Here is a 25,627-nt window from a genome sequence, read left to right as displayed (position 1 = left end):
TTTCCAGCAGCACATTGCTAGCACGTCAAAGCTGTTGCAAGGAAGTTGTCAGAGCAGCACCATATACCTCTTTGCAAACAACGTTGCCTAGAAATTTCCACCAACCTCCAGCAACCACTTGCCAACCAGTTTTATCGTCCAGAGGTTGACAGGGGATTGCTGACTGGTCTCTAGGCCTGTGAAACAGGGACATATGCTAGGTCTGTCTTTAGTTGAAGCTAATTACTAATGCATAGTGATAAGACTGGCTGTAAAAAATAAAAATGTGATTGTGCAATAATCTTAAGAAAGCAACTGGAGAAATTAATTTGGGTCCTGGAACAAGAACTTGATAGTTGTTCATGTTTGTTAGAACAATGTTTGGTTTGAATGTTTGCTTAGGTTAGTCATGCCTTTGACTACAATGTAGTCACTGGAGTCATTGTAAACAGTAAGTAAATGGCAGTGAAAACTTCTCAGTAAGTACATGAAAAACACCCAAACCCAGCAGAACATCAGTATCATCATAACAGCAGCACCCACAATACACACGTGTGATGCATTTCTTTGCTGGCAAGTGAGCACCGAGCTAAAGTTCACTGTTAGCCCAACATAATGAAAAGTTCCATAAGAGTGAAAAAGTAAAAGAGCAATTTTGGAGTATCAGCACTAGAGTAATGCCAGTTTTTCGGCCTCTAACATCATACAGTCACCTTAAATAACCATTACATCATAATTACTTATTATCACTGATAGAATATCCTACTTTGATTGTGAGTACAGAAATCCTTCTCTCGTTGTCTCGTCTTCTAGAAAAAATCTGTAGAGTTAGTGATGAATGTTTTTTGTGGCGTGCTTGTTATCGGCAGATAACAACCAGTTTTGCCTTGAAATAACAATGTTTGGGTGTGTTATGCTAAAGACTGAGGTGCTGAGCTGTCTTCGCTGTCAGTTACGACGGTAAAGGTGTGGATGGTTATCGGCTTTCCTGTGAGTGCAAAGTGTCTATTTGAATGTTTTGTTAGATGACTGTTTTCAAAGACCAATATTTTATTTTTTTTACCATCAAAGTGTTTGACCACAGTCATAAAGGAAAGCATGTATAGCTGATGTACATTTCACAGCATAAATAACTTATAAAGCTCCTATTTATATGGGTGCTGAGAGTGCTGAGAGAGAGCTCAAATTGGACTCAGGAATCAGACTCAACACGCTGATGGCAGTTTTACTAAGTTTTCTGAGAAACAGGAGTGTTTATGGAAAGCAGGTCACCGGCTCAAGAAGACTACTTTTTTTAGCGAGAATGCAACCAGGAGCCCTGCCAGAGAATGAAGTTAAGACTGGCTGAACATCTTGCAATATTTGTGAACTCTGTGTATTTGTCTGTTTCTTGAACAGAGTCCCTGGAGATGTAAACGGCTAGCAGGCAGGAAGGTGGAGAGCAAACAGGCAGGTGGAGTGCAGGTGAGCGCTTTACTTTGCACGTACTCACAACAGTTGACCAGTTGAGGCAAGACTGGCCTGTGGTGATTGCAAAATTTCTCAGGATGGTAGGAATCCAGGTGAACTGGTTTACGGAACAGGTGGAGAACGGCAGTGCCTTCTGACCTCTAAATGTCAAGAGCTTGATGAGATCGCCTGGAGCAGGCAGTCTAGGAAGGTAGCCCTCCACCTGAGACTTTCAGAGATAAACTTTAGAAAGAGACAAACCACCCCAACCCTGCCTGCACCATAACACATAGTGTCGTCCCCATAGCACCATCTACCTGAAACACCTTCCTCCAGCTATGGCTGTTACCATGCTACCTTCATATTAGTGCCGTTTTCAAATTATCAGTGGGATCTTGGAAAATGGGATTGCATAAAAAGTCTTCCTTTAAGGCCAGTTGACCACCCCACTAAAATGTGCAAACAGTTAAACTGACACCACTGTTACATTTGTCTGTTAGCTACTGCTAAGCTGAAGCCCAGGGAGTTAGCTTAGCTTTAAGCCGAGCACAAAGACTGGTGAAAATGGGGATTAGCATGGCTCCAAAGATAACAAAAGGTAAAAAAATCCATTAAGTTTTTACAAGAGATTGTGTGCAAGACTATTTTTAATGACACAACCAAATTAAGACATAAAGGTATAATTAGAGAAGCTGATAGGTGGATTTTGTTACGCTGAGGAACCCCAGCACGGCTGTTAGTTCAGGTATGCGAGTAATAGTTCATCAAGTTCTCAGCAAGAAACCCAATTACTGTATTTCTTCAGATGTTGAAAAATTCATATAAAGACACGGAGGATTTACTGCTAAAGGATTGCTGTCCTGTTCGCTCACGGTTCTTCTTCCTCTCAACGTTCGACATTACATTTCACCAAGTTTCACATCTCTTCTGCTTCATTACAAAAGGTTAATGGAACAGCTGGACCTTCCAGTTTGATTTCGCCTCCTCAGCAGTCCGGTGTTATCTTGCTGAAGTATTTTATATTTCTTCTGCCTTGAAAAGAAAAGAAATCCAGTTTTATTTTCTGTTAGCACATTAACGCATCACGTCATCCTATTAGCAAGACTCTGACACTGTTTATTCAAAGTCATCATATTCCAGCAGTCTTCATGTTGCACGAGTCTTCTCGTCCTAAATTGCAGCTGGTCCATCAATTTTTTATGATTGCGCTGTCTGCTAAGCCTAATGTATAGCCTACAGACAGACTCATATGCATATTAATTAGAATGGAAATGACAGGACAATTATTCTTTCAGCTGAGGACAAAACTGGCCAAAACGCAAAGGTCTATAATAAAGAGCCCAAATCCTCAGGCACAGCAGACAGATTTAAAAAAAACAAAACTAGCAAAAAGAATGAGAGACAACAAAAAAACACTCCCTTTAGAGATGCACTGCAACATGACTTTAAAGAAAAGGTGATTAAAATGTGCATTGTCATGAGCAACATATGGAAGTGCAATACAGATTTCTAGCTGCTGCTCATCCCCCGCGGCTATTAACATTTTAGAGGGCAAAGCAGCTGGATTCAAAGGTTAATGTCCACACCATTAGAGAGCAACAGAGCACACGTTTATCCCTGTTGGTTTAATTAAATTACAGGGAACTCATAAATGGGAGATTTATCCTGAACATACAGTTACTGCAGTGGTAATGGAGCACTGCCTTCCAGCTCAGCTGATTTATCCCCCTCATGCTTCAAAGTGGGTCGTCTTGTCGTGAGGTTTGTCATGGCCTACTTAACAATACTGCAACTCCTAATTAGATCGTTTGTCAAGTCAGCTGATTGCTTTGCTTGTTCTTTTTATGGTGTACATGGGAAGACGTTTCACTTTTCAGAAATCGATCTCTCACCGATCATGGCCAGAAAAACAGAGAGCTTGTAGATTTCTCTGGTTTTCTGAAAGCCAAAATAATTTATTTTTAAGAGATGTGGCGAAAAGTTAAGATTGTGGGGATCTAAGAAGGCTAATCTGATCTAAATCCTCTATCCTGGATATTCCTGTGCTCAAAATGTATTAATTAAAGGCACTGTTGACAAGTAAACAGTAGAGCCTTAAAAAAAGAGATTCGGAAAAAAAATGGTGATTAGACACCCTCTAGTGGTGGACCATTACAAAAGCATCACCCTGCAAACCTCAAAACAAACTTTCTTTTATCTTCGGTGCACATCAAACGTTAGACCGAAGGAAATTCCTGAAAGCATAAATTTCAAATACTGGGATTCGTTTCTTGTGTACGATCCACATGCCTCCAGTTATAAAACAGCAAAAAGTATGTGTGCCAGTTTTACTCCGTTTAATGCATTAATCCTTTTCATTTCCTTGAACTCAAGACATCCAAAGCCTTCTTGTATGTCAGGAATTGTTTCATGCAGACCGTAAGATGCAGTCTAACACAGCACTTCTATCGTATGCCTCCGATAACACTGTGAGCTTTAATAGTAATAATCCATGCATGGAAAATTGACTCAAATATACACATCAGTAACAAATCAACTTCTGAAGATACTGTATTGCAAGTATAACTAAATTAATTTTTTTCAGGAATACACCATAGAAACAGCTGATAAATAACCATATATGCCCACTTCTTCTCTTTTGTGCGATACTTTTATCATTTAATTATCCCTTGTAGTCTGGAATGTAACGTTGTACTTATTTAGCAGTGCATCAGAGCTGGCTTGCGTGAGCGAATCTATGCTGAGTGTAAAACCATCACATGCAGGTTTGGAATTAGAAGATTATTAGAAATACATCATGTGCAGTTCACTGCGTGTCGTCCGTGTTCCAGTCGTGTAGACTTTTATTTATGAACTGTTCGCCAAATAAACAAGAAGCCGAGTGTTTAAATCAAAGATTATTTGCATGTTGACAGTAAGGCAAATTAAATGCGAGACAGGAATGTAGCAATGCTAACTTATAGCCGCCTTTTCTGTTTTTTTGCAATGCCAGATAAATAGTAGAGGGACCCCCTCACATTATGGAAAAATATGTTTATTCACTTTGTTGCCAGGAAATGTCTGTGTGCTGAAGATATACTCGCTGTATACCTTGCTAGTACTGGGTTGGACCCACTTTTGCTTTTAGAGCTGCCTTAATTCCTTATCTCATAGATTCAATGAAGTACTGGAAACATTCCTCAGATATTTTGGTCCATATTAACATGATAGCATCACACAGTTGGTGCAGATGTGTCAGCAACATATTCATGATGCAAATCTCCAGTTTCACCATGTCCCAAAGTTGCTCTACCGGATTGGGACTAGCCATTCGAGTACAGTGAACTCAGTGTCATGTTCAAGAAACCAGTTTGACATGATTTGAGATGACACATTATCGTGCAGGGAGCAGAAAGCAGCCAGCAGAAGATGCACACACTGTGGTCATGAAGGGATGGCGTTTAAACGATGCTGAGTTGGTACTAAGAATTCCAGAGTGTGTCAAGAAAATATCCCCCACATCATTACACCACCAGCAGCCACAGGCGTTGAAGCAAGGCAGGACGAATCCAAGTTTTTATGATCTTTAGGCCAAATTCTGATCCTGCCATCTGAATGTCACAGCAGAAATAAAACTAATTAGACTTGGAAACATGTTTTCAGTCTTCTGTCCCCATGTGAATTGTAGCCTCAGGTTCCTGTTCTCAGCTGACAGGAGTGCCACGAGGTGTGGTCTTCTGCTGCTGCAGCCCATCTGCTTCAAGGTTTGACATTTTCTACATTCAGAGATGCTCTTTTGCACATCCTGGTTATAATGAGCTGTTTGAGTTACTGTACCTTCCTATCAGTTTGAAGCAGTCGGGTCATTCTCCTCAAATATTGGATCAACCCATCTGGTGCCAACAACCATGCCACATTCAAAATCGCTCACCTTTCTTCCTCCTTCTGTTGCTAGCCTTGAACTTCAGCAGGTCATCTTGATGATGTCTACATAAGTTGCTGCCATGTGATTGGCTGATTCGACATTTGTGTTAATGACCAGTTGAGTAGTTTAACTTAAAGCCTCTGGAAAAAAGAAGGGTTTGTTGAATTCAGATAACAATGCTGCTAAAACTCAGTGATGAACCAAAAGATATTACATTCATTACTCCACCCTCTTCCTCAAACAAGTATGTTTCACAAAAATGATGATAGCTGAGCTTCTTTCTGTCTTTTGACAATTACTCAGACTTCACCTTTCATAGCTCGAAATACTCTGAAGGATTGAGCGAGTGCTCCAATCAATCACTTTGATTAAGTCTTACATATATACATTACACACCTCCACTCGTATGTGAATGTCACCCTGTCAAACTCATCATGTCGTTTACCCTGCACTGACCTCTGTTCATCAATATTATGTCCTGCTGCTAGCTCAGCCGCTTCAATTTTCAATAAAAAAAAAAGATGCCACCATCAAAATGGCTACCAGCCGTGCCACAGTGAGTAGAGCAGCGACCATTCCCAGGGCAAAAGATGCGCCCTTTCCATCAGACCGTCCACCAGACAGCGCTGTGCACAAATGAGAGGGACGCCATTGTGGGGTGCTTTTATTTCAGCAGACAAGAGACGATGACATGACTCGCTGCAGATAAGAAAGTCCTTTCATTTCTGGAGGAATCTAATTAGTAAAAAACTTTGTGAATAGCTGCTCTCATTGGTGTCGAGTTAATACATAACACACTTAGCCTCTTCTTTGGAGAGAATGGCTGCAAGAAAGATGGGAAACATCAATATTTCATTATGAGAGACACAATATTATAATTATCAAAATATTGGAGAGAAAAATTAAATTACAGGAGAAAAGGGAAACCAGAAGAAATATCATAAAGGTGTAATGAGCTTCTATTCTTTTTTTGCCATGTTTCAAACTACACATTTGCCAAAAGCGAAACACTGATTGAAGGTAGGAGTCAGACTATTCGTCCTTATCATAGGTTTTATAACCTTTTATCTGTTCTCCTTTGCTCATAATGAATTCTGTGAATGATTTTCTGTGTTTTGTTTTATAGTCATTGTTATTTTTTCTCCATTTAGGCCCCTCAACAGGCATCCAGCTCAGTGCTGGAGGCGGATCAGAGTATCGATACCAGTGTTAAACTTGTACAGTCACAGTGTATGTGCAGATCGTTAGCTCAGTTCAACATAAAAAATGGGTGAGCGTAGTATGTCTTCTCATTAAACTTTGAGCAAGGAGGTGAACAGCATTTCTCAAAACGTCAAACTGAGCCTTTAATGATACAGAGCTCTACCACCCGAATGTTATTCATGTCTCTGTGGCGTATTTGAGGATCGCTTTTAAATGCACCGTCTGAAATCTGCAAAAAAAGAAAGACAAACATACGGTTCTTATAGCCACTGTGAGCACAGACGGCTCGGCGATGCCCTCCTGGACCACTGTGCTCCCTGTGCTCCTCATGCTCCACCTCTTCCTCTGGCATTGCTGTGGATCAGACCATATGTGGAGATATGAGCTGGGGATCTGGCCTGAATTGGAGATTTCTGCTTGAAATTCATACGCTACCCTCCTACCTTGAAGGTGCTGCAGGAAGTGCACTCACAGAGTCGGGTGATGCAGTGCAGATAGCAGGTGGAGATGGTCTCATTCTGTTGCTCAATGAAGTGGAACACTGGGAAGCAGAAGCGAGCCTTCTGGCTATCTTCATTCTCCAGCGTGGTAGTCAGCTCATCAATGGAGCACCTTTCAATAAAAGGTGAAGCTTGCAAGTGTCCCAATTACACCTAACACAGGTAGCTACAGGCACTGTATTAATGAATGGGAGGGAGATAAAATTAAGACTACAGCTCCCTTAGGATTTAGGTAGCTGTGCTTTGCTTATTACACAGAAGGAAGAAAAAACCTGAAGGCATGTGTAAATTTTTAAGTAGCTGCTGGACTCAGAAACACAGCTCATTATCAAATCTTAGAGGAATGAAAGAAATTCAAGTTACGAAAAGGGAGCCAGTTCCACAGGATGGAGATGGAGGCGTTGTACCAAACAAGAAGAAAAAGATACCTGTAGAGAAAGAATTGGGTCAGAGATTCCAGGTTACAGGTGATATCCTCAGACAGTCTAATGATTGGAGACTCTTTTCTTTTTCAAACAACTTATTCACCTTCTTCAGAATGCATTGCCAACATCCACAGATTGCATTAAAAATGTAAATGTATATTCTGAGTCTAACAAGTGAGGCCAATAAATCTGCTAACCAGCAGGGGGAGACTCCTCTGGATGCAAAGATAAGGCGACTGTGTAGAAAAACACTCACTCAAGACTCATAAAGACTCCGCTAAAGAGTTCACGGTCTCAATCTGTAGTTTCAGGTCTTATTCTATAAAATAAATAAATTATAGTTAGTGTTAGAGGCAACAGAAGGAATGAAGACCCCTTGTAGGCTAAGCCATAACCCTTTGTAGCCCATGATGGTACGGTGGCCCTGAGAGGTCAAATGCACCAGCACCAAGAAAACACCAGCAAAGAGAAAAATGCTACAAAAACACAACAAAACAAAAACACGCAAAGGACTGAGACACCTTTAAGAAGCAAATTGCTATTAGCCATTAACTGTTAGCTTGCCACCTCTGCAGCTTTTCTCTCTTCATTTGTGTTTTGTGAGTCGTTTTATGAGTTTTTCTGGTGTTTGTTTGTGCATTTTTGTACTTGCTGGTGTTGAAGTGCGTTTAACCTTTCAGGGCCACCATATAATGGTCGTGGACAGCCAGCAAGTTTCTTCTATAGTGTGGCTAAAAGTTTTGGGAATGGCACCACGGCTGAAACAAAGTTTGTTTGTTTTTTTAATTTGCCAATAAAAGAGGTCAAAACCTATGAAACCCTCATGATTATTATTCACTGCGTCGTAAAAATGTGCAAAAACAACAAATAAAAACTGAAGAATCAAAAGTGCATGTAAAACAAACTTTATGCCACTGCCAAAACTGACTGTAAAGTATACATTATTTTTACTCATTATATGTTAAAGTGTCTGAATAATGTCAACACTTGAAAAAAACTCAAACACTTCACAGTTATCTGTAGTAGGCTGTTAGCCATTCCAAAACCTCAGTGTGTGTGTGTGTGTTATTTCCTGTTTTATTTTTGCTTCCCCTGTCTCGTTAGTTATGATTCAGTTCAGCTGTGTTCCCATGTGTCTCCTCTTCCCTTAATCACCCCCCTGTGTAAATATTGTCTGCATCCCCCTCTGTTCTCTCTCATGGTGCAGTCTGTCTGTCCGTTCCTGTCCCGCTTAGGTTTTATATTTTGCCTTTTGTTGTATTTTTTTTTAAAGCTGGTTTTTAGTTTTACATTCTGTCCACTCTCTGCCTGCCTCACGCTGGTTACATGACAGATTGTCAAGTCCGTACCAAACAATGATTTCTTGTCCACTATCAAAACATCAAGATGGAAAAAAATTATCCACTCAGTTTCACACACCAATGAGTTCCACAGTGGCTACGTCCCTGTTTTATATACAGGCTATACTATAACTGAAATTGAACGCTTACTGTAAATGAAAGATATAAATAATCCTTCAGTCTTGCCTTTTGCTTCTGCTTGAAAAAAAAACAGCTAAATAAGGCTTAAAGATAACTGCACAATTAAAAGAGATTAAGTTAAAGTCTTAGTAAATCCTGAATGGCTGCAGGATAGAAGCAGAGGTTCCTGCTGAGGTATGTTTTGAGTGAATTAACATACATTAAAATGAAAACTGAAAAAATGATTGGCTAACTTGCATTGGGCAATCCTAGCACGTAACTGGATTTGAACCACTCAGAATAATGATGTTTTGCAGTTGTATTCAAATTACTGCTGTATTTTGCCCTGTTGCCATTATAGCTAATATATTTTTCTGCATGTTTATTGTCAAAGACATATTTATAATCAGGTCTCTTGATGTGTTTGCTGGAAGAGAATAATAAGTAGAGTACGTTTTGAGTGTAGTGAGCAACACAACACAACCACAGCAGGGCGATCGTGGCTCAAAGAGTTGGCAGTTCAGCTTGTAACCGGAAGGTTGCCGGTTCGAGCCCCGGCTCGGACAGGCTTGGTTGTTACTTGTGTCCTTGGGCAAGCCACTTCACCTGCCGCCTACTGGTGATGGCCAGAGGGGCCGATGGTGCGATATGGCAGCCTCGCTTCTGTCAGTCTATCCCAGGGTAGCTGTGGCTACAACTGTAGCTTGCCTCCACCAGTGTGTGAATGTGAGAGTGAATGAATAGTGGAACTCTAAAGCACTTTGAGGGCCCCGAAAAACGAAATATAAATGCAATCCATTATTATTATACATGAAGGATCCCCAGTTTAAGACTGGAAGGAAACACAAGCCTTCTATCCTTAGAAGATAGTGTACTCCCAGTGCTTGTTCCCAGCCCAGATAAATGGGATGCTTGTATCGGGAAGGGCATCCGGTATAAAATGTGTGCCAAATCAAATATGTGGATCCATCTGCAGTAGTGAACCTCTGGGAAATAAGGGAGCAGCTGAAAGTACCTCTCAAGTCATGTAAACTTAGTCTTCTTTTTTTTTTTCATTTAAGGCATGAATCATTTCCGCTAATTGTAATTTTGCGATCCCTTGTGAGCTGTTGTTCATTATTAGTTATTATTAGTTTACTTTAGTTATGAAATCTTGGCAGCAACATTTTAACTCCGGAGCTGAATAAAGTATTAAGACGCATAAAATGCAAAAAATGTAAAAACACTCTATTACCGACAAAGTAACAAAAATGTTGGCATTCCAAATCCCACTAAAGGTGCAGAGAAAACAGAAAGAGAAAAAAATCAAACAAATATATTTCCTTTCTCTGTGCTTCCGCCACAATCAACTGATTTCACTTTGTTTCTCTAATGGAGGAAAATGTTGAGTGATCTCCAGCTTTTGAGGAGTGGAGATGTGGATATTAGTTTTATTTTTACTGCACGAAAAGATAAAAGTGCAATGGCAACACACAGACGCACCTGCATAACATGGCTAACACACCTTCAGCTCTCACTGAGCATCTCCACAGACAGCATGCTAACAAAAAGCTAGCCAAGAACCCTGAATGATGTTCAAGCTGAGTGAATGGTGACCCCAACACAGTACTGTAAGAGTAATGTAACAGTTAGAGTAATAATTTACTTTCTAAGGTATGTAATTAATATACAGCATAAACTTTGAAAAAAGTAACGAGTAATATAAAATGCTTTTTTTTTTTTCCTTTTTTTGAGTGGCAACCCCAGCACTGACAATTTCAGTACATTTATTGATCTATCAAAATGAAATTTAGTAGTTTTGACTATTTGCTACCATCATGAGGGGTACTCTCCCGCCAACGGGTCACTGCATATATTTGTTTTACCTCTTATTCTTCTTATTTTACCTCTAAAATATGTCTGGCCCTCAAACGGTTACTTAAATGAATCCAAGTGAAGCAGCTTAGAGAGAAAACGTTTCACTTATAATGGGCTCCTACAGCCACACAATGGCTTTTATAAGGAATCGCACCATCCACTTCAGTCTAACATAATAATAGTGTAATAATAATGTTATGCTTTTATGGTCTTATTACCACTCAAAGCTTTTCTTCGCTCACAAGCCATATTCATGCACACATTCATACTGGGCTTTATTCTATGCACTTTATATTGAATTACAGCTGCCCTAGTAGTAAAATATTACTCTGAAAATACAAAAGTTAGCTAAGTGCAATGGCGAGAGTAAACAATGCAGTGTTCCCCTGTGAAATGTAGAAGTTGTATAAAGTAGAATAAAACTGAATAACTCAAGTAAAGCATTTCACAGCTGTGCTGAGGTGCAGTACTTCAGTAAATTAACTTCTAGGTTTTATAAACACAGGTCTAAATCAGACAAAGAGAGGCTGCAGAGTTGCTCTAAGGTTCTTACAGCAATGTCATGGTGGATGCAGCCACCTGCACGTGCACAATTGTTTTTAGTTCCATGCCCAGAGGTGGTATGACAAGTGGCGTGGTGTAATTTATACCCTCGAAAAGGAAGAGAAGATTAAAAGAACTGCTGCAAGCCATTAATCTCCCAAAGTTACAGTTTATCTCAGGTAGAACAGTATAGCGTGTGAGAGGTGTAGGTTGGCACCCGGCACAAGGACATGCTGCGGCTGCCGATGAAGCTCCCATTGTCGTCTTTCACAGAAACAGAGGACCTACAAGGAAGGAAGACCATTTTTTTTAGCCCAGTTCTTATAACTGTACACTTACACATCTACCTGGTTGTTATTGATTATATATTCCAGCAGGTAAGCAGAGGAGTAGTAATACTTGCGGTCTTCAGTGTAAAGGTGGTCTGATGCTTGGGTTGAGGGATCCACCCCCGTTATATTATTTAATAGAAACATGATTTTTTCAAAAAATGGTTAAAAAATAAATGTTAGCCAACATCTCTCACACAGCAAGCTGCAGTGATGAAATCACATCAAGGAAGTAGAACAGCTCTCTTAACTTTCTCATTTTCATCAGAGAGGAGGGTGACTGGCTGGGTGGGTGCATGCATCTGTTATATTAAGTCAGGACTTGAGTTGCGTGTGTGTGTGTGTGTGTGTGTGTGTGTCAGGTTGAATTTTTCTTCCTGGAGTGCTCTTGCACAGTCCAAAACACTCACATACCCTTTTAGATCCTTAAATCTGCTCCGACTCTCCTCTGTTCAGGTTTGAAAGCTCCATGATCACCATCCCTTAAGACTTGAATCTAGGACACATCATTGATGCAATACTCACCAAGAAGTTACTTCCAAATGCATTTCCTTCTGTGATGGGGAAGCCGGGGCAGCAGGTTGAGGGTTGCTGATGCTAACAGACTCAATGAACTGATCCACAAGGCCAGCAATGTTGTGGGGATAGAGCTGGCCTCTCTTAGGGTGGTGATGGAGAGGCAAATGTTGTCCAAGATAAAGACGATGTTGGATAATTCCTCCCACCCACTCCGTGACGTGCTGGCTGGCCACAGGAGCACGTTCAGTGAGAGACTGAGATTACCAAAAAGCACCACTGAACGACACAGGAAATCATTCTTGCCTGTGGCCATCTCCCTGTACAACTCATCCACCTAACACACTGTATACTGCAATAGCTACACCCTTTTTGCACACGCTCTTCTTTCTTATTCAGATATTTATTAGTAAGTGATATGTATGCATTGTATATATTGTGCTATTTCTTACTCCTTGTATTGTCTGTTTTTGTTACTGTTTGTACTGGAGCACTGTAACCAACATAATTTCCTCTAGGGATCAATAAAGTATTCTGATTCTGAATGTTAGAACAGGAGGTGTCACTGAGGTGTCCAGCATATGGTCCTGGATGTGGTTCACGATTAGTAAACTTTCACTGTGGTGTAAATACAGTTGTGGTCAGAGGTTTACATCCACTCGCAGGCATGAATATCAAAGTAATTCCAGGCTTTTGATAATTTCTTTTAACTGTTTATTGTACATTGAGTGAATTAACTTGGTGAACCAGTGGGCAGCATGAAGCCTGTATCTGTGAGAGAGGAGGAGCAAGGTTATTTCAGGCCCAGGTCAAAATGCGAACATTGTCAGAGAATGAAAGAAAGAAGATGCCTTATTTAGAGAGGTCCGGGCTCGAGCCGAGCTGAGTCTCTGGTCTGTGGGTGGAAGTCCTGTAAAACAACATGGTGGCAGAGAGTGGGCAGGCAGGTGATGAAGGCTGGTGATGGCATCAAGCTCCTTGGTGAAATAAGTAAATCAGTGGAGGAGGTGAGCCTGTTTTAAGGAATGTTGGGAACTTGTAACATGGGTTTTCATGAGAAGCCGTATTCACTTCAGGAGGCAAAACAATCAGGTGAAGTTCAGCAGCCTCTGCAAGCACTAAAAATAGCTCCAAAATAGATACTACTGAAATTTGCAACTGCCAACTTGGACAAGCCAAATGCTTTCTGGAGAAAGATTTTAGGTCAGATGCAACAAAGGTGGCGCTATTTGATCACAATAACAACTGGCTTGTTTGAAACACCGCATCAGTTGTTTCAAACATGGTGGTAGCAGCATCATGCTCTGGGACTGTTTGTGGATGGAATATTGAAGAAGGAGAACTACCTCAAAGCTCTTCAACTTCTCCTCAAATTAACAGCTAGATGGTAGAAACTTGGCTGTCCAGCAGGACGATGATCCCAAACACACATCAAAACTGGTTTTGGAATGGCTAAAGCACGCTAACATAAAGCTTCAGGGATGGCCTTCCCAAAGTTACAACCCCAGTCCTATTTAAAAATTGCTATTTAAACGCTCTACCAATTGTGACAAGAAGAGTGGTGAAATATTGAGCCAGAAGCTTGTTGATGGTTACCAAAACCATCTAATTGAGGTGCAACATTACTGGAGGTATATGTATATTTTATCTGCTATTTATCTACTACTATATTTTATCTACTTGCAGATTGGCTAAGGCCACCTTTGCCACAAGTGCACGGGGATATTGGGACGAGGGGGATTAATAAAGCCATCTCACCACTCTGCCTTCTATGAAGTTTTGTGAAAAAGCTTCAGCAAACAGAGATGATATGAAAAGAGCAAATTCATGCACTGAATATCCAGCACAATCTGGAAAACCTCTGTAAGTGCACAAAGGTGATTCACACTTAAAAATAGATGCTTAATCCACAGCTGTCAATCAAATAGACATCGTTGCCTGGATCCTACACCTGCTATCTCCTTGCTTATTTATGATAACAATGTATAAAGCTGTGTATAGCTGGTAGCCGACTGTTTTGTGGTCTCAACACTGCTTCGGGATTCAACGGAAACGAGGTCAAAGCCAGGGATTGCATTAGTTTGTGCAAGCAGTTCACTTTCTCCGGTTCTGTGGTCGTTTCCTAGAGGCTAATGATGAAACCCAGCGCACTGGCCTTTAAAGTTACATGTTTAAATAATGTCCATAAGGCTGTATTCCTTTGCACAGGCCCTGTGCTCCCTCGTATGGAACTAAAATAAAGATGTTTGGTTTCTGATCTGCTGGGATCTGAAACACAATAGAAAAAAGAGAACCTGTATTCTTCTGTGTTATCTGAATTAGCTTTAATTAGAGGAGAATGTCACAGAGGATCTTTTGTAGTCGCTTTAAATTCTCGTGAGTTGTCATTATTAGCACCCACATCAGTTAGGTTGAGTCATAAGACAGAAGTAAGAGACATTTATCAGCTTTGTGGGTGTTTCATCTTTAAAATCATTTTTAAAACTTAAATTGAAAATATAAATAATAAATAAATAAAGGACATTTAGACATGAGATCTTGTAAGGCGAGCCACCTGGGAAGAGAACGCTGTGATCATAGTCGAGATGATCGATGGGTGTCTTTTGTCAGTCTTTGGTTCAATGCTATATACTTAGTGTGGAAACCACGTTGCACAGACAGGAAGGACATATTATTGCTTAAACATGCAAAAAGAGTCTTTCTTTGCTTTCTTCGCCGTCCTCTCGCCAGTGCACTCCCTTATTTATATTCCCCAGATCTTTTCTAAATACATTTTTTTCGCTCATGACTCACCTGAACTTGGCTTCAAAATTCAAAGCCGTATCTCAGCCTCATTTCCATTTTAGGAGGTGGGCTTAATCAATTATCACTGATGGTAAACTGAGAGGGGGATGATAGCATTTACTCATCTCATACAGTTATCTGCAGACATTGTAGTTGCTGAATACATCACAAAATGGCTGTTGAAATGAGGGATTAGGGTGATAAAGAGCGGTGAATGCAGCTGAGCCGTACAGATCACAAACACAGCCTCAGAGCGCGACACGTGAGATTCCGCTGCTGCCAGCAGACATTCACGTAGGTCACCGAAAAGGAAAATCAATACTGCAAAAAATCTGAGAGATTAATTCTGGCGGTCGTCAAATGAGCCCTGGCAGTACCTTGTATTTTGCTCATTTCCATGAGACTGGAAACCTGCAAGGTCACAACATGAGGAAAATTCCCAGATAGATGCTAATAGCGAAGAAGACAATAAGAACATTCCTGTTTTTAGTCATGAAGTCGTGAAGGGTAGGACAGATGGAACAACTGCCGGAAAAAGTGTGGACTTTATACCAGTTTTTAAATTGTGTTGATAGGCCACGTAAAACCAGAGTTATGATAAAATTAGATGCAATGTTTGGTTTTCTTCCTGAATATTATCATTGTTTATATTTACTGCGGGAAGAAACGGTAAAAACTGCGTTTTATGAGGAAAACGCTCAAAAGCACTCAACGCCTGTGAGCAAAGACAACACCAAAAATGAATGTTACAGGTGTTACAGGAGTGATACATCTCCTGTTGTCAGGCCTGCAGGTATCAGGCTGTTGTTCTCCTTTATCTCATAGTGGACAGACATTATTTTTTGGAGTGGCAGAATTAATTTGTGTGGCATCAAATTTGATGCAGAACAGCTGATTGTTCTGTAAATAGTTTAAAATGTTTATTAAAAAAAAAACCCTTGGCTGCATTTTTTAGGTCAACAGCTGCAAAAAACCTGTTTGCAAAACTCTGTTACTTTTTTGAAGAAGTAACTATATAATTAATTGCCCAACATTGGTCATTATATACTGTATTTTGCAGACAGAGAGTTACAGGACTCTCTCCCAGACCACAGACTCATAATACAAGTCAGAGCTTTATATATATAAAAAAAAAAGAAACGAAAAAGAAAAAGAAAGCTTTGTTTTCAAAATTGGAGTTCAAGTTATTTTTACTTCCAGTGTTAACATACTACATAAGTCATGAACAAGAATTTTTTAAATTTTCATTATAAGTGGGATAAAGCAGTTAATTAAAAGTAGTCTAACATAAATGCTGTAATTTGATTATTTTAATAAACCATGTAACTTGGATGGATTCGATGCTGGCGTGACCACAGTGCTCACGTCTGATGTTGCTCACAGTGGTCCAAGGGATCGCTCAGGGAGTTTGTGTGTTCACTCAGACACATGAAAAATTAGAGGGAACATTGCCAGTAACTTCACATGCTTGTTTAAATTCCCCACAGATTTATTTTATTTTGCTAGTTTCATAGGAACATGGCACCATGTATACTGTGCAAAGATACTGAGTCGCCCCTCATTTCTTAGTATTTTGTTCGAAGGAGCCAGACTCGTTTTTTAAAGTGTTCTTGAACAATAGTTTTCCAGGCTTTCTGAAGGTCCTTCAAGGTTTTTCTCTGGATCTTTGCTTCTTTTTCACTCATTTTAAATTCAGTCCCTGTACCTGATTATTTTCATGTGGTTGTTAAGCCATTTAAAACTAACCTGCTGAGTATTAATTGCTGTGGAATTATTTTAAACATGTTAAAATAATAGAAGAACAAGAAAAAAATTAAACAAAAGATACAAAAAATGTTATCATAATAATCTTAATAAACAACCTGTGCAAAAAGGAGAGAAAGTGGATGATTGGTTAAACCCACTATTAATATATAATCCTGTTCTTCCTGTTTGTGCTGTATGCTTTATTAAATCATACCTTAAAATTTGTTACATGTATTTGGTTTTATACCCTCAGTACACATCAAGAGATGCACATATTTACAGATATACACACACATACACTGAAAGCCCTGCTTCCTCCTGCAAAAACTTTGCACTGCATTTTAAACGGAGTCATGCTGGGACATGTTCTGTGCTCATTCTGTTCCACTACTTCACTCCACATACACACATGCAACATCTTTTGAGTTTTGTACAGATACAGGGATGTTTTAAATGTAACTTTGAGCAAAAATGTGAAGGAAAAAAACTATATTTTCAGGAAGTAGGTTGAACTAATTATGTATAACTCAATAAACATCAAAATTCACTAGATTAGCGAATTTGAGTATTTCTGATTAATAATTGTTGTTCTCTTCATCCAGTATTATGGAATATCCTCACGAACCTATTATTAATTCAAGTATAAAAAAGGCACCAAACTAAGGGATGAACCTGTTGTGTCTACACATAACAGACAACTTAGTAAACAACTCATTTTAAACTGTGTCTTAAGGCACTTTGTTACTAGCAGGTGGTTACAAAAACACATAATTTGTTCCCATTCCTTTAGCCGAAGCTCCAAAAAATACCAAAGATAACACAGTTTGACAGACATAAAATAGTGTTTTTGCTCTAACAACTTGATTCCCAAAGACCCGTTGGCACATCTCTGCATGGTGTGCAGTGTATCTTTAAAAAACTGAGAAAACTGGAGGACAAAATAAGAAGTGGCAGGCCTGACAAACTAACTACAGGAGATGAGCAACATCTGAAAGTCATGTTCTTAAAAAATAGGAAAAAATCCAGCAAATACCTGACACAGGACCTGAAAGATGCATCTGGCTTCTAAATTGATCCATCTACTGTTTGTTGAAGAAATGGTCTCAGTGGGAAGAGTGGCTGGCAAGAAGGGAGAAAAGTACAGAAAATTACAGAAGAACTGGACTGAAAATCAGTGACAGCAGGTCTTATGGAGTGATGAGTGCAATTTAGAAAATTTTAGTTCAAATCATCATCAATATGTACAGACGAGCTCAGGAGAGAGGATCAACAGTGAGTTCAAAGAAGACCTCAGGATGTCCTTCGAGAAGCCTGGAGAACTGAGATTATCTGTTTTTTAAAAGTTTTTAAAATGTACTTCAGGTAATTAAAATATGTCAACCCCTGGTTTTAGTTTTTACACAAGTTTAGATCTATCAGAGAACTGGAAGTGCTGGTGGATGAACAGCTGAACGAAAGCACAGTCTGTAGCTTCAGTTAAATGGCTACTGACTGTAGCTTTATATTTCTATTGGACAAGCACTTGTGTCCACAGTGATGATTACTACTACAACACACAAATCTGACCCTCTCATTACAACACTATGCTCTGAAACATTAATATTACTTTGCCATGTACTACCCACCAAAACACTCACTTATGAGTGAGGCAATGATACCACTCCAGAGCAGCAGCCTACCTTATCAGGATGCTATACCGTAAAAACAGGAACTCAGAGCACCAGCCTAGTCTTCAAACTCCCCAGACCTAATCCATAGAGACTTGTATCCCAGAGGACCCAAGTTCCATGACCACAGGACACCCCCAACGGTCCTGTGTCCATACCCTGATGGATCACAGCTGTTCTGGAGGCGCGAGGTGGACCCACACAATATTAGGCAGGTGGTCGCAAAGAAGCTGATGGGTTTATGCCTTATGAAGAAGAAAGAAGAAGCATTCATGAGGGTAAGCCATGTGGAGAAGTTGAATAGATAATGACTCCCTTTTGTGGTTTATCGAGTCATTATCTTGAAGGGGGGAAAAAGGCAGGATTTATCCAAAGAAAAGGTCATAACGGAGTTCATCATTAGGATTCCCTGAGGGGTCTGTGTAACAGTAATCCATCAAGATGCTGCACCTGCAAAGAGACAAAACTGTGAGATGGGATGAAGGATAGAGATCCAACTGCACATGAGAATGCTGCAGACTGGCGCCTTCATGTAGAATAATAACATAATGGCATAATGAATGTAGGCAAAACAAAGAAAAAAGAAGTAAATATGTAAAAGTGATAGTGGAAAAGATTCTGTTGAGACCTGCAGTATATCAAAAATATTATCTTTACTTCACACATATAAGCAACATTTATAAAAACATAAGATATTAAGGAGGAAACAGTGAACTAGAGATCATTGTGTGATTGGATTACACCAGTTTTAGCTCATTTATTGGGAAGTACTCAAGGGTAGGACCACACCCATTTATGAGCTTGACCTTGATCGCTGTATCTGACACGTTTGTGATTTACAAATAAGGTAGACCCTGATTATTCTGTTTTTGGGGGGCCAATTCAAAGAAATCTAATATAAATAGATCAGCTATATTCTGTCTTAAATTCATATCATTTTACTTTCTCTGAAATACCCATAGTGCATTTTCCTGCGTTATTTAAAAATAATACAATGTCTGCACACTGGTGCTGATAAATCAGTGATAGACCATAATAAGCCCATCAGTATGTCCACTGAATTCTATTATAAACACAGGTGAATACTCATTACCACATTTGTGGCTGTTCTGACTGTATCCAAGGCCACATTTTTTGCCACACACACACACAATCCCGACACAGATACACACACATATTTTTTATACTTTTTTTTTCTATGTTTGTATTGTTCAAACCCATGGATACACAGATGTTCAGACCAAGGTCAGCATTGGCTATAGTCAACTAGTTATCTAATTAGTAATAAATTTACTGCTCATGAAAAGTGTCAGAATGTCCATATACACAGACGTACATGCTTAATCCCTCAGATGTAATAGATTGTTTCATTTTCACGGGCTTCATCAATGTTTTAGGAATTGTTTTAAACTAAAATAAATTTAAATCCTCAGAGCTTTGAGAGAGGTGAGTGAGTGAACCTGCATTATTATCAGCTGATCATAGATGGGTTGCTTATCACAGAAGTAGTTCAACAGAAGTAGAGAGATGAGGAGGTAAATATCACTTTTGTATATCTTTGGTGACGATTTTGTGAAATGACAGTCAAGAAGAGCTAAGACTGAAAAAAAAATGCAGCTAGCCTGTCGAAAGGTAATCTGTATCTATCTGGTTGTGGTTTAAAATTTCTGTTAGTGTGCGTTTGAAAAAACAAGTCTCTTATACTTCAGAGTGAATTCTTAGCTTCAGAAGTGCTCTTTAAGTGATCTATTTACTTTCAAACAAAGCAAAGCTACATATATTCAGTTTCAGGCAACATCAGACATCAACAGCTAATCATTGGAGATGCATAACACAGACACAAACGCACACAGGACACACACACATGCATACACATATATAAACCACAGTTTTGATACATGTGGAATTTCCAGCAGATAGCAACAGCAGTTAGAGGGAGCATGAGAAAATAAAGAAGTGTCAGGGACTGAGTGGTCCCAGTAGGAGTATTAGGAGCTGTAACCCAGAAACTTGAACAGTGTCTCCAGCAGATCCCAGGGGCAACATCATCGGTCTCTGTCCAGAAGAGCATAATCCTAGGAACAGGTTAGAGCGCACCGAAACCTCAAACACTCAGGCCAAATAAAGTAGACACTTTTTTTTTTAATCTTAAAATGATTATTTTACTTGTCTTTTTTTTTTAGTTTTACTGTTTTTATTTTAAAATCAGAATTTATATCCACCACAAACGTATATTTAAAACTTGAATGCAAACAGAAACTGGAAGCTGAATTCAAAAACAGATCAAGAAATCCACCTGCTTGAATTCACTCACTATTTCCTTTTGATATTGTACAGGGTTTGAATACTATAACATTTCACAGGAAAACAAAGACCAAAAAAACAATGGCGTCTCTAATCTGTGATTTGATACATATACTGGTTACAAAAATGGAAAGAAAGAGAAAAAACACGCTTGTTAAAAATATGGAGTCATTAAATGCAACATTTTCTAAACACGATTATTATGCAAACCCACAAAAGATGAAACATTCTGAGGTACTGAACGCAATAAATATACAACACCTTAAATGATACACATGTTGCACAACATGCAGATGTTTATTTAAAGCTTGGATTCCAAACACCTGAGGCTGCTGTTGTCGCTGGGGGGCGGGGCTTCAGCAGGAAGCGGAGCAACAGCAGGAAGAAGCACACACTGACCACACTCAGGATGACCACACCTGAGATCAGAGCACTGGTCACTGGGTTCATTGAATGGGAGAGATCTCCAGAGGCTGGAAGATGGAAAGGGAAAGAAACTGAAAACAAGCTCTCGGATGAGGTTTTTACCACGAGCTGAGCCCGAGTCTTTCCCTTGCAGGAACAGAAGAGGGTTTGCTGTAAACAGTCATTTCAAAGGGAATCTGCTGTCATGATAGTTTACAACACTTTTATGTTTCACAACATTGCATAATGGCACTTACCGAGCTGGGAGTTGTTGACAGGAGTTTCATCTGTAAAGCAATTTTTAAAGCGCTTATTGGATTCATTTTTACTTCAGCAGTCCTAATTGAAATCAGCTTTAAATTAGCAGTTTGACATTTCAGGCTGTTGCTTCTTATTTTGACTGGATTGCTGCACTCTCAGCATGAAAGCAAAGCAGCATGTCTCTCAAAACTATTCCAGTAAAAGTGGGTTTATAGTTCATACCACTCCTGGTGATGATTGGACCGGCAGAGAGGATGGCGTTCCCTGATGCTGCTGCCATGGAATCAGGGGTCTCCTCTTCCCTTTTGCGCCGCCGCCCACAGATCTGCCAATCACATCGTCAGATTTCAGTCCTCAGTGAGGTGAGGAAACAGGTGGTGAGTCACAAACGGAGATTTTCACTCTTACAGGCATTAACATGATGCAGTCATCGGCCCGGCAAAGCTTGGTGACGCAGTGCAAAAACACAGTCGACATCTTCTGGTGCCTGTGTTTAACAAAACGGAAAACCTCAAAGGAAAAACGGCCCATCTGGCTCTTCCCGTTCTCCAAAACTGTCGTCTGGGGATCTTTATAGCAACTGTATGGAAGCAGACCCAGCAGAAATGCTAGATTTAATGTCTATGAGTACCCTTAAGAACTCTTTAGGAAGAGAAAACGTGGCATTCAATGAGGATAAGCCATGTGGAGAACTTGAATAGGTAATGACTCCCTTTTGTGGTATCGAGTCATTATCTTGAAGCAGAAAAAAAACGCAAGATTTACCCAAAGAAAAGGTCATAGCGGAGTTCATCATTAGGATTCCCTGAGGGGGTTGTGTAACAGTAGTCCATCAAAATGTTCCACCTGCAAAGAGACAAAACTGTGAGATGGGATGGAGGATAGAGATCCAACTGCACATGAGAAAACTGCAGCCTGGCGCCTTCATGAAGAATAATAACATAATAGCATAATGAATGTAGGCAAAGCAAAGAAAAGAGGAGTAAATCTGTAAAAATGATAGCGGGAAAGATGCTGTGGAGAACTATATTTAAAATATCCTTTCTGCTGCAGTAATAGGTTTGTTATGGTAAAGAGTCTTGCACATCTATGACGTGAAAATTATGGAAATTCAATAGTGAATAGCTGGGTTTTGTGCGGTACCGTTTGTCTAAGTTTGTGGCTTTCACAGCAGCAAATACTCTGGTTTTCAGAGCCAGTCCAGCCATGGGGATAGAGAGAGGCTGATTGTATGCTGAATCCTGGAGAAAAAAGAAAAAGAAAAGTTGATTATTCACTCAAAACGTGGCATAAAGCAAATGAAGACACTGAATCAGTCTTTACATAGCTGGTGTTATTCTATAGTTTTGCTATTTTTCTGCTGTCCAGAGCAATTTTTGCACAGGTCTGTAGCCAAACAAGCATATGTGACATTAATTGTTAAAGAAGGAGCACAATTATATGCAACACGGTGATTATGTTGTTTAAAGTAAGTACAGAGTATTCTAAGCAGTGTGATTTTAAACAGGATTACATCGCAAACCTTTTGTGGAATATTGTTGTTGGTGGAAAAATACATGGGCTATTACAGAAAACCAACTTTTGTTGTTTTCATGGAGTTAGTTGGAAACAGTGAAAATACTCAGCACTGATAATTAAAAGACATTAAAAGATGTTATATGAACATCGAACTGAGGCACTAAAAACAAACCAAACATGCGCATCCAGTCATGTGCCAGTTCTAATGTCTATTTTGTTTCATATGAATTCCTCTGCACCTCTTAAGCTAGAAATGGAAATATATTTTTATTCCAGCGCTGCTTTGTACTCACGTTGTACAGGATCATACTGAGCGTGCTCACAAAAGTACCGTTGCTGTCTTTGACAGACACAGCTGCAGAGGATCTGTGGAGAGACGGAGCCTTTGTGAGCCTTGGCTTAATAAATAACATTTCGGGAGCAGAGGTTTCGATTTAGTACAGTTATAAATCAGCTGCGCTTTTATTTATATACTTGTCTGATTTACGAAGGTCAGAGAATAATATATGTGAATAATAGATGTGAATAATAAAATTAATGGTTTGAAAAAATACTGTGAGGCACAAAGTCACTGAAGCTTTTAAACTGGGAATTTAATTGTTAGCACCGTTTTTGAAAGCTATAAGTGAATCTAATTAAATGAATATATCTTAAAGCCAGCCTTTCAGGATTAACTCTGTAAAGCAACTCCTGCAAGGTGCAGCTCTCTTTTGGACACTGATGGATGCTTTGGCAGAAACTCACGATGCCAGCTGTGAGTTATTGACCAGGTACTCCAGCGGGTAGCTGCAACTGAATTTATACAACAAACCAGGCAGATAGCTGATTATAGTTGGTGGGTCAGGGGTGTCGATGTAGCCTGATATATTCCCAATTTGTACAAGAGACATGTTCCCATAGGCAGTGGGCCCGTAGGCTGTGCTGACCTGCAGAGAGAAACATCAGCCAGTCACTTTGCTCCAACGTCAATACACAACATGATGAAGCTGATTATTGATTAGAATAAAGCCATGCGCAGTGCTCGAGTATTCTTTACCACCAGACTGTTGCCGCAGGCCTCCAAAGTGCTGAGGCTGATGCTGAACAGAAGTGCTGTGGGGAAAGTGTTGTTGTTGATGAAGCCGCGACACTGGGCTTCGCTGTGATGGCCGTTGAGGGCCAAATCTGCGTCGGTGTAGCCGGAGAAGAGAACAGGACAGAAGTTGATCTTCAAAGTGATGGTCTGAACCCCGCAGTACACGCTGATGTCCCTTTCACCTGGAGGAAGGCGGGAGACGAAGGTTCAGAGAGAAAAGTTGGCAATGTAATATTTGAAATCAAGATAAAAATCAAGACATGCCGGTTCATGCAAGGCAGAAGTTACACATTTTTCTAATTAAGACTTTTATTCACTTTTGTACAGGAATTTTAAAGTATGAAATTACTAACCGAGCTCTGTGGAGGCAAAATCAATCAGGTAAATCAATCTAGTGTAATTTTGTAGATCATAGCAGGAGATTGCCTCAAAATGTCTGTATCCAGGAAATGTTTGTCATAATAGGGCCATAAACATTGTAATTAAAATATTCGATGCATTAAATTATTTATGTGGTTCACATGTTTTTTTAACTATAAATGAAGCTTCCAGCTTAGATAGGTAGAAAGGTATTTTGATGATCTATCTAAGTATAAAGATATAACTTTATCGTCCTCAATATTAACTCTCAATAAGGAAATAAATGTTATTAGAAACGCCATCAGTAAAAAAAGCTTCAACCTACCAGAACTATTTGTGCTCATTTTAATGTGGCTGCTACTTTTGCTGCTCATAGATCTACCGTGTTCCACACCTGTTGGCAGACGTGTGTGGACGGCAAAGAGAGAACCTGCTGGGGAGGATTCTCACCTGGAAACCTGCTGTGGTAGTTGGCATCGCAGTTGTATCCATTAAACTGTGTGGAGACTGACGCGGCGTTACTCAGGAGCAGGAAGATAAAACCCATTCGTGTCATTTCCGCGCCTAAGAGAGGTTTGTCCGCTGTCATCTTCAGAAGGTCACCACTGCATTAGCCACATTCCTCAGGTACGTGTTAAGAAACAGCACTTATCTCAAAATTAGATGTTCAAAAACAATGCCTGTTGTTTCCTGACTGCTCCACGGTTTGACCTCTATCAAAGTAGTTCAGCCTTCTTTCCCCACGTCCCCTAATCCTTCTTGTTCTGCTCCCCCTGCACCCTTTTACCTCAGTTGCTCATGTTGGCCTAATGCCTCCATTACCCAACCCCTTTTAAACTGAGGTCACCCCTCTTTGCGGCTCATTTCATCCCACCCCCCCAACCCCACAACCCCCCCTCGGTCCACCCCCACATCTATTATTTTTCCACACCTGTTTACCTGTCTCCTGCCTTTTCCAAAGTAATTGGCTGGAACCCCTCTTCACCTGGTTAGCGATGAGAGAAAAGTTCAACTCTGTGGCATGCAGCTCTAGTGGCACAGAGTACCTAAACTAAACACAGCGTCAGCCTCACATGTATCTCTTGTGTGTGCACAGATGACAAAGATACCTCGACAAAAACCAGCTGCGGTGCAGAATATGGGAAACTCCATCAGATCTGAATGGACTGGACAAATCTTTTCACCATGCCAAGAAACCTGAGCGTACTCAGAGGGTTTCCACTCATCTCTCCACAGTCTGATCTCTGTCTGTCAGATCACACAAACGGTGAGCCTCAGCAGGGGGGGCCCAGCTCAGGAATTAAGCTGTCATCGGCTCCTGCTGCGGCCCACATTCACATCA

The 25,627-nt window shown here is 40.1% G+C and overlaps 1 protein-coding gene across 1 annotated transcript; it reads right to left on the bottom strand.

The window, feature by feature from the left end:
- Positions 1–20,543: 20,543 nt before the first annotated feature.
- LOC102292520 (zona pellucida-like domain-containing protein 1) lies at positions 20,544–25,078 on the bottom strand. The gene is made up of 10 exons (XM_005937914.3): positions 24,736–25,078; positions 23,887–24,107; positions 23,595–23,776; positions 23,144–23,216; positions 22,476–22,573; positions 22,098–22,178; positions 21,741–21,912; positions 21,555–21,657; positions 21,329–21,358; positions 20,544–21,139 (listed from the first exon to the last, which is right to left on the bottom strand). The coding sequence occupies exons 1-10, from the start codon at positions 24,872–24,874 to the stop codon at positions 20,964–20,966; spliced, it is 1,275 nt and encodes a 424-aa protein (XP_005937976.3). The 5' UTR covers positions 24,875–25,078; the 3' UTR covers positions 20,544–20,963.
- Between the last annotated feature and the right edge of the window lie 549 nt (positions 25,079–25,627).

This window comes from Haplochromis burtoni, unplaced genomic scaffold (assembly GCF_018398535.1).
Source record: "Haplochromis burtoni strain Fernald_Lab_line unplaced genomic scaffold, NCSU_Asbu1 Contig_216, whole genome shotgun sequence".
NCBI lineage: Eukaryota > Metazoa > Chordata > Actinopteri > Cichliformes > Cichlidae > Haplochromis > Haplochromis burtoni.
Note: the sequence above shows the minus strand (reverse complement) of the source record. Positions and strands in the feature narration are given on the sequence as shown.

What these genes read in the sequence shown, in the direction of transcription:
- LOC102292520 (XM_005937914.3), bottom strand. Translation starts at nt 24,874, where the DNA reads ATGACAGCGGACAAACCTCTCTTAGGCGCGGAAATGACACGAATGGGT. An exon ending in ACTGCATCATGTTAATGCCT is followed by an intron (nt 21,658 to 21,740) that starts GTAAGAGTGAAA and finishes TGTGATTGGCAG; the next exon opens with ATCTGTGGGCGGCGGCGCAA. An exon ending in TCCAATCATCACCAGGAGTG is followed by an intron (nt 21,359 to 21,554) that starts GTATGAACTATA and finishes ATTGCTTTACAG; the next exon opens with ATGAAACTCCTGTCAACAAC.